This window comes from Bidens hawaiensis, unplaced genomic scaffold (assembly GCF_021521415.1).
Source record: "Bidens hawaiensis isolate Kalapana, Puna unplaced genomic scaffold, B.hawaiensis_p1.1 tig00029892_1, whole genome shotgun sequence".
NCBI lineage: Eukaryota > Viridiplantae > Streptophyta > Magnoliopsida > Asterales > Asteraceae > Bidens > Bidens hawaiensis.
In genome coordinates, this window is record NW_027494966.1 from 23,516 (window position 1) to 33,113 (window position 9,598).

At 32.0% G+C, this 9,598-nt stretch overlaps 2 protein-coding genes across 2 annotated transcripts; both read right to left on the reverse strand.

The window, feature by feature from the left end:
* Positions 1 to 436: 436 nt before the first annotated feature.
* LOC143579654 (protein cornichon homolog 4-like) lies at positions 437 to 2,845 on the reverse strand. The gene is made up of 4 exons (XM_077062899.1): positions 2,704 to 2,845; positions 1,299 to 1,480; positions 645 to 767; positions 437 to 562 (listed from the first exon to the last, which is right to left on the reverse strand). The coding sequence occupies exons 1-4, from the start codon at positions 2,773 to 2,775 to the stop codon at positions 526 to 528; spliced, it is 414 nt and encodes a 137-aa protein (XP_076919014.1). The 5' UTR covers positions 2,776 to 2,845; the 3' UTR covers positions 437 to 525.
* Positions 2,846 to 4,136: 1,291 nt separating this feature from the next.
* Positions 4,137 to 8,260, reverse strand: LOC143579661 (SNARE-interacting protein KEULE-like). The gene is made up of 20 exons (XM_077062904.1): positions 8,208 to 8,260; positions 8,002 to 8,083; positions 7,772 to 7,850; positions 7,589 to 7,639; positions 7,428 to 7,524; positions 7,308 to 7,340; positions 7,069 to 7,194; positions 6,808 to 6,996; positions 6,612 to 6,695; positions 6,200 to 6,298; positions 6,038 to 6,114; positions 5,739 to 5,838; positions 5,528 to 5,653; positions 5,352 to 5,447; positions 5,110 to 5,229; positions 4,892 to 4,972; positions 4,624 to 4,808; positions 4,461 to 4,551; positions 4,287 to 4,376; positions 4,137 to 4,196 (listed from the first exon to the last, which is right to left on the reverse strand). Exons 1-20 carry the CDS (start codon positions 8,250 to 8,252, stop codon positions 4,137 to 4,139), a joined length of 1,911 nt encoding a protein of 636 aa, XP_076919019.1. The 5' UTR covers positions 8,253 to 8,260.
* Positions 8,261 to 9,598: the final 1,338 nt, after the last annotated feature.

Below are 9,598 nucleotides of genomic sequence, written 5' to 3' on the forward strand. Positions count from 1 at the left end.
AATTTAGAGTAAACTGCGGTTTTCGTCCCTGTGGTTTGTCCAAATATGTGGTTTTAGTCCAATAGTTTCAAATTTGCGATTTTCGTCCATGTGGTTTCATTTCACTTGCAATTAAACCCGAATTCATTAACCCCGTTGAGTCTGGTCGTTAAACACATCAGCGTGCCCCTCAGTTTTGTTCTCTTTTTCTTCAAATAAACCCCAATCCTAATTCGCAAACCCCTCACGTGAGAGGCTGGGGTGTATTTGGGAAAAAAAAGTACAAAACTGCCACTCACGTGAAGAGCACGCTGACGGGTTTAATGACCATACTTAACGAGATTAGTGAATTTGGGTTTAATTGCTAGTGAAATGAAACCACATGGACGAAAATCGCAAATTTGAAACTATTGGACTAAAACCGCAGATTTGGACAAACCATAGGGACGAAAACCGCAGTTCACTCTATAATTTAAAATCTACCCAAACAGTCTAAACCTAAGTATGAATAACTCAAACTTCAATGCCTTGGTTCTCCTTCAAAACCTACATTTCATCATCGTCCAACGCGTTATAGATCATCCTACAATGACCAAAAACTAGTTATTAACAATCCCAAACGAGCATTAACCGTGGCATAAATAATTGATGAAAAAACGTATTACCAAAATAATGTAATGAAGAGAAGAAACACAAGATATCCGAGCTTGAAAAGCCGTTGCTTCTTTTCCCAATTGAGTTGATTAAAGATCTCAGTCACATCCACAAGGTGTTGTTTTCGAGTGTACCTAATAATATAAGTTTAGATACGATCATTACACACGTTAAATAAAGTTCCTATAAACTTTCAACGGGTGACACAATTAGGCCTGTAAACGAACCGAACGTTCAGTGAACCGCTCAAAGGAAGTTCAAATAAACGAACGAACATAAAGAAAAAAAAATTCTTCATTCACTTAAACGAACAAACATGAACATATGTCTTGTTCGTTCATTTAATTTTTTTATGTTTATTTACGTTCGTTAGTTTACGTCTGTTTATGTTCCTCGCGTACGTTCATTAATATATTCATTTAAAGTTGTTAGGCACATTACAGTTTAGTGTAGTTTAGTATCTTTTAAGGCCCAACACATCAACATATACATTTAATTGGTTTTAGTTATGTCCATTCGTTTATGTTCAGTTACGTTCATTCGTCTATGTTCGATAACGTTTGTTTGTATTGTTTATATATAAACAAACATAAACGAAAACGAATGAGCATAAAATATTTATATTCGTGAACATTTGTAATGAGTAAATGGTAAACACCACTTACAATCTCACGTTGTAGTAAAGGTATGGTAATGCAAGAAGAAACATCACCCAATGACCCGTGATAAGATATATCAAACATAATACGCCGTGTGTTATGAATTCTGGTAATATCACAAAGTTTATCCGAGATGCAGAGTCATAAGGGTTAATGTAATCAAACTCTAAATCTGCTAAGCACATAAGCTGCAAAACAAATATAAATTCAAAGTCACAATTGTTCTAAGCCATAGAAATTAATAAATTATGATTCAAAACACAAAAATAGATGTTGATTTATAGATTAATTGAAGTATGCTCAACCTAAAGATTTTACTTATAATATCACAAGTTTGTTTAAAAGAACCATCATATAAAGATTTGACTTACAAGTGGACAAAAACTCATAATCTTTCTTCATGTCTATTCCTTATTAAAGGTTGTTCTTTGAGTTACCGTCTTTCCAAATAATTAAAATTAGGGATGGCAGTTCCTAACACAATACGGAAATTATTAGGTTTTGGCTTATGACAACCGGTTTGAAAATGTTGTGTTTGGGTTGACATGTTTTACATTAAATTAGACATGTTGACCCGTCAACCCATCAACAAGTTTAAATCACTTATTACAACCCATTTAACAAGTTTAAAACTTGATTACAAGTTTATAATCCATTTAAAACTGCCAACCCACCAACAAGTTTGAATCATTTATCACAACCCATTTAACAAGTTTAAAACTTGATTACAAGTTTACAATTCATTTAAACCTGCCAACCTATATGACTTGTTTAGATAAATGGATCAAACATGTCATGTAGAGGTACCCGGACCAAAACCAGAAGCGGCCCAAACTGAAACTGGTTTGGTACCGATAAACCTATGATTTTGTTAGTATGAATTTTATGTTGTTTATGATATGTATTTAGTTATTATATTTGAAAAAAAAAATATTTTTTGATACTAAATTGGTTCCAACTGAAACTGCAAACCGAACCTAACCGGTTTTTATACAGAACAAGTGTTTTTTATACCTGACATTTCAACTTTCACTTCCAACAAACCAACCATCTTGCTTTCTTGCAAGAATGCATTATTTTATTTTACAAAAAATGTTGAAGTTTAAGCAATAAGAATGGTTCAAAAGGTCAACCAATGATTAGAGCACAAAACATAAACATAAACATAAAACACATAACAACAAATTTCATAATAACCAAATAATCGAAATCTCAATCGAATTAATTACAACAGATGGGTAATTCTGAATCATATCAATTCACCAAGAACCCTAATTTACCCAATTAGATTAAAATTGAGGAGATCAAGGGGCGTGATTGATTAATAATGATTGATTTCAATGGATGGCGAATTGGAGATTAAGAGACTAGAATTGAAAGGGGTAAAGTTGTAATTTGGAGAATGAAGAACCTGATAGATGACGACAACTAGGAGAGCTATGTGGATGAAGAAGAACAGCAGCCATGCCAGTATCTCACCCATCTCTTCTTCTTCTGGGGCTGCCTTTTACTTGCTTCTTTCTTTCTTTCTATATACACTTACAATAAACTTGTTATGTTTGGATCTATGTTTACTAACTTGTTTAATCATGTTTAGTACCATTTAACACAAATAAAAGTTATAAATTGTTGTGAAAGAATATATTTGTATTGTCTTTACATCATATCATCTTTATTTTTGCATATTTTTCTTTTAACTTTATACATGTGTAAGATGCTTTATTTATATATTTCACTCTCTGCATATTTAAAACCCTCATGGGAATAATCAGATTATTACATGAAGATGCGTTGAGTTTAAGTGAACGAGCCTAAAGCCATCCCCCATTGTTGGTAGTCTGATACAGTTTTGACTAGCAATCAAATGGCTCAAGAACACAATGATTTCATTCAAACGATTCAAACCGAATGATTTGGTGAACAAGCTTAAAAGCTTACAAATACTTTAATTAAAAACAATCAACTGCCTAAACAAGATACCTAATAGCCCTATTTATACTAAAACAATAAAAAAGATAAACTTAGAATTTAAAATTTAAACAAATAGAAAACAATAAATAAATTTAGATTTTAAATAGATGCTCCCGCATCATAGACATCCTCCATAGATCACAACGAGGGTTGCATTTCACCTATTGTGGCTCGAATTGTGTATATATAGTCTTGCGTAGTGATCCTCATGTAGACATGCAATCATGTAATATGTCTACTATATTATTCTACACAATATCTTTATTTTGGGAACAATTTATCATGCGGTTGGTTTATTCACCTTTCTTTGTTTATCTTTCATTTTTGTTCATGTTTAATTATATTTCTCTTTCTTAATTATGTCTTCTAGATCCATAAAGTACAAATCATATTAGCTTAGAGTCTATTGTCATCTATAGATTATTTCACGAAACATACAAGACATATGTTCATTGCGACAAAACAGCATAACTAATTATAATTATAAAGCAATATATAGGAATAATACAAACAACAAAGACTAACAGATAACCTTACCTAATTTGTAAGTCTTAACCATGTACTCACATGAATCGTAAACCGTGTTTTCTCGAAGTTAAGAGGACATTCAGATATGTAACCAGTTTTCGCAACCAATATATTATCTCGGTCTCCCTTTTGGACTTTGGTTATTAATCTTCTCCACGTTAATTTTCGGTTTTGATCGCATATACTATCCATAAACACATACAAATATTTGAATCTATGTCCATATGCTACAAATATACATATGAAAATAGCTTTACATAGATGATTTTTAACTTAAATGATGGGACAAAGAATTAAATAATCACAACTGTTTTATGTTCATAAACTGAATACATATCCAAATTTCTAGATTCCAAGATCATCCAACGAGATCTCGTTGTCGTTTGGAGTCAGCGACTTCACTTTCTGCAAGGAAAAAAAGAAACCAGCAATATTGTATATATTATTATCAGTTCCATTAATAAATAAATAATTAAATAAAGAATCACACACTACCTCAACAAATTGAGCAGGATCATCAAGACTAGATGAACCTAAAATGATTTCTCTTCTTAGTTTTGTTGTTAACTCGTGACAAACCCGCAGCTGAAAGAAATGAAAATGTTAGAAAAAAAAATACAAACATTTGCTACTTTCAAAAAGAAAAAAAAAAAAGATGATAATTCTCACCTCTGATCTAGTTGCACCACCAACAATGAAAACAAAAATACGTTTCCCCGTCTTCTTGACCTCACGAGTCGGGCGACTCATGACTGGATCACTGCATAAAAGTCACTTCACTTTCAGTAACAATATAATAATGGCAGAAATCAAATATACAAGCTATGTATACCTTTCATCAGAAGAGCGGGGTCTAGCCCATGTTGATGGCCTGGATCTCATTGACCGACCCGGAATATCATGTACACGGGCTGACTTAGAATGCGAAGTCCCATCCAAATTAGTTGGAGTTGGGTCATTCAGGCATGGATATTCATTCATTGGAAGTTCATTTTTGCTAAGTTTTTCAATCAGCTCCTGAAAAGTTAATAATTAATATGGTTTTTAATAATATTTGTAAGACTTGTTTCATTTATTTGGAGATTATTTGTCACACCAACTTCAATCATGGGATGGAAGCGCGATAACTGCAAAGCTGGTTCTTCACCGGGACGATCGGTCCTAAGACTATGCTTCTTCTTCTGAATTCATATTAAAAAATGGAAGTCAACAAATCGCACGTGGAGTTAGAGGTGGCAGTTTTGACCGGCTTATGTGACCCAAACCCAAAACCAAGCCCATTTAACCACCTCTACATCGAATCGGGTCATGGATATACCTTATGATGAATTTTTAAAGAGAAGGCATTGGTGAAGGCTGTCATCTTGGATTCTGGTGCTGCCGCGAGAAATCTCATATTGTAAACAGCATTCATATCATCAGGAGATAGGTTTGCTAACTGAAAACAAAATGGCCAAAAATAAATTAAAAACAAACTAAATATACAAGTTAAAATGTTGTATACATTTAACACAAAAAATACCCAGATTATGAAATTAAAATGATGAAAGAAATCCTTACATCCATTAATTTTCTAAGTTTTTCACTCTCAAACTTCCGGGGACGAGTTGCTGCGTAGATCATTAATAATCTCACCTTGCATTCATGTGTTATATCCTGCATGAATAGGCATCTTAAACAAGTAAGAACATCGGCCCCCTAAAACACATAGAGACGCATTAATAACATTTTCCCACCGTTTGTTCTTTAAGAAAGTTAATGACATCCTTGGTTCCTGCATCTCCAAATACTAGATCCTGCTCTAGTTTCCCCACACCGTTAAGTGCTGTCTTATGACGAATATTGTGTATCTTCACCGCGATCTATTTCAATCGAACCAGGTTTTGTGTCATCTTAAAAATAAAATAAAAGACATCGTTAGGAAAGATGAGCTGTTTCAAGACTTACATCAGCATGCAGGGATAGTTTCTCCTTTTGTTCGCTAAATTGTGGCAATGATTGAACAAGCTTTTGCAAATCATGAGTAGATAACTCGTGATCGCCTTCTCTGCAGAGGACAAAATAAAAAGAATATAAAAATTAGCAAAACACAATAGTAACCAAGTCAGATTTATATGCAATAAAAAGAAGGGTAACTTCACGCTATTAAGTTTTTCATGTTAACAGGACACTTAAAAACAATTAACAAACTATAAATTTGTAAACCATAAAATGTTTGGTTTCGTCAAAAGAATATGCAAACATACCTTGAACCTTGATGCATCTGTGCAGCTTTATTCTTTGACATGAAATTTGTTAATTTGTCATGTAACCGATCACTCGCCTGTCAAGGGACCCTTAATCTAAAAACCATATAATTGAAATTTTTAAAAACTAAAGTAAAATGTTGTATAGACATAACATATTACATCAGCTATGTGTGAATGGCGTAGCTCTAGCCATACTGGATCATGTTCCTGATCAAGAAGGACCTCTTTCCATTCAAAACCACCCGTTCCATTTGGAACCTAAGCATACAATAGCAAGCGAGCATAAGCTTAGTCAAATAATCTTATCGACATTACAAATCATACTTATGAATGAGTGATTTGGGTTGTTATTTTAAAGCTCAAATGAGTCAAACAGGTTGAAAGTTCTCCACTTTATTCACAGATTTAAATTAAAGATGTATTCCAATTAAACTTAATGCACGAATTACTCATAAAAGAAGTAGAAATGAATAAAGAAGTGTTTACGGGTCGTCTTAATCTAAGCGGTACTAAAAAGTGACATGTTTTAACCTGAGCTTATTATGACACATTACCCTGCAGTCTGACTAACCTCATGAACATACTTATTCCCATCCATTTCTAGTAAATCATGGCACATGGCATCATATGTCCATTCATGAATGACAGGTGCAACCTACACGGGACAAATGGAAGATTAGAAATTGCAGAAAGCAAATTAACATTCTAACTTTTTTCTTATAAAAAAAAATAATAATGAAACTAACTTATTCAAGAATATATGTAACCTGGTCTATTGATCTATCTAGGATGAGCAACTCGCATGTTTCGGTCTGTGGAAAATTTTTAAGAGTTTTATATTCCACAAGACAATTCCAAACATAAGAAGCAAGTTTTGTTGGGATCAGATCACTAAATGTTGTCATTGTTGTAAGGTCAAGGGATTTGGCTGCTCGGTAACGAACAAATGGGAACTCCTGAAACATAAAAGCGCGCTTATAAGCTACAAATGTATTTGGAAAATAAGTGAATATGGCAGAATTTCCTACCGACAATGAAGCAAAAACAGTTGCAATTCGGTTGGCCATTGCAGCTAGACATTCCTCTCCTTTTTGGTTAATCTCTTTATCTACATAAAGGTCTTCCAAGGCCTTACCATAATCAGTGATGAAACACTGTATGGAATAAATTTCACAAGTCAGAATATCGTTATTAAATATTCACATTATTTAATAATGACAAATAATGACAAACAATGAATCCAATTTGTATAATCAACATCATATACCTGGCTATCAATGACAAAATACTCCAAGTTCAACTGTAAATCCCCATAACTCCATAAGAAATTAATAAAATAACAAATTTATTAGACGATTAAAAAAAACGAAAGGAAAAATAATTTAACCTCCTTCATGGCACGGAAGCGGGACCTTATGGTTGGCTCCCTTTTGATACGAGCAACGAGTTCTTTTGAAACTGTTGAACTAAAGAAGATGTAAGCCCTGAAATCAAAGAGACAGTTGATCAACAGTAACATGAAAAATATATATTTAACTTTTGACATACTCTCTATATAGCGGAGTCGTGCCGGCCATGTCGGATAACAGGATGATAACACTGCAAACAGAAACATGAAAATATCATCTAAACATACTGCATAGCTGCATATAACTTAATCCTTATAATAATAATAATAATAATAATAATAATAATAATAATAATAATAATAATAATAATAATAATATATACTTCTCGATTGTTGGCTGGATGAAATATACTGCATCAAAGTTTGGCAATGGTTGTCTCCGCTTGTTTATTTCTTCCACCACTGAAAAAGAGATTTTATAACATTTTTGTGTGTTCAAAAAATTAGGAATATGACCGGTTTGTCTAGAAAAACATGTATTATATATAAAAAGAAGGGCTATTATATAACTAATAGTCACATTTTCTGAGACTAATGTTAATTTCTATCTTACATGAAACTCCTTCTTCTGTTAATTCAGACATCGTGCATGAGTTTGACAGAATTTTACGAGTAACTTTGTCCGTTACGAGTACCTAAGTAAAGAACTGAGTGTCAGATACTCACAAAATAAAGAGGACCCTTGATCAAAAAATTTGTTACATGACCACTTTATTATAGTTAATGATTAAGAAAATTGTATGGTCATAAAGGTTATACCTTCCAATTTGATTTTGAGTCGGGTCTTTTTGCTGATCTGATCATTTCATTTAATAATCCTGTGCAATGTACGAAAAAATAGCAAAGCTAATTATGAGCATAGTAACAGAAAAAAGAGCCAATGTATGCATGATTATAGATGTATAATATAACTAACAACTGTATTATGAACCCATGTATATTATAGATGTTCAAAAGCAAAGAAATTGATTTATATTTTCATTGCTAAATAGAAAGTCTTTTCCTTTTTTTAACAAATTCATTAAAAATTGATCAATAAAGTAAATAGAAATTCTTAGTTGGAAATTTTTGTTTAAGTTCATGAGTAAGTTATTCTAAAAATTAAGATAATTGTTATGAACTAATACTAATAAATAATAGTTGGTTTACCTTCATTGATGATGAAAGTAGCCAACAGGTTGCATTCAAAAATGATAATACCGTTTATCCTTATACAAGAGATTCTCTTGATTGTTAGAAGTTTTATGGTTACTTTAGCTAGACATTTGTAAAGACAATAACCGAGTAACAAGTATGACCTGAGACACACTAATGTTTGAAGTTAAAGGCGGGTTTAGTTCCTCTCTTTAAAAGAGAGGGTGATGAAGCTTGTGAGCTTATACATCAATGGTTGATTTGAATGTCACATATTGATTCGTTATTAGGGCAGTGTCGGTGAAGTAAATTAAATCTTGTGCGAGTAAGATATTATCGATTTTAATCAAGTTTTAACACAAATATGGTGATATGACTCGTAACACATTACATATAGTACTCATGCATGCACAAGGAACAGACATACAATAATCAAATGTGATTTAAATATGCTAGTATCCAAAAATATTGTAAGTTGAATAATATACTTGTTCATCTCAAGTAATCAAATGTATTATATTTAAGTTATTTTTAAATAAAATAATATTTACATAATATCATATAGTGTGAATTTTATTATTTAAGTGAAATGTTATACATATACTTATAGATCTTGCAAGTATTGTGTTGACCAAGATTATATATACTATACTATTTTTAACCGATGTATTATGAGGTTATTTTACATTATTCGTTTTTAATATTTATATATTTTTTAGAATTTTAATTTTATTTATTGTAAGGAAATTAATAATACACTTAGGATTTGATGATAAAAGAGTTTCACAAATAAATAAGATGTTATAACCTGGTTTAAGAGATATCTGGGTTTGGTGAGACCCATAGCCCGTCTTTTTTTACTATAAAATTGTTTCTTAATTAAAATAACTAGGTTATTAACTCGTGTTACACACGGGTGGAAACACAAATAACAAAACACCTCACTATAGATAGCATATTCAACCAACACAATCATTTGAAATAAGTTTTTTATCAAAAGGTTAAACATTTATACC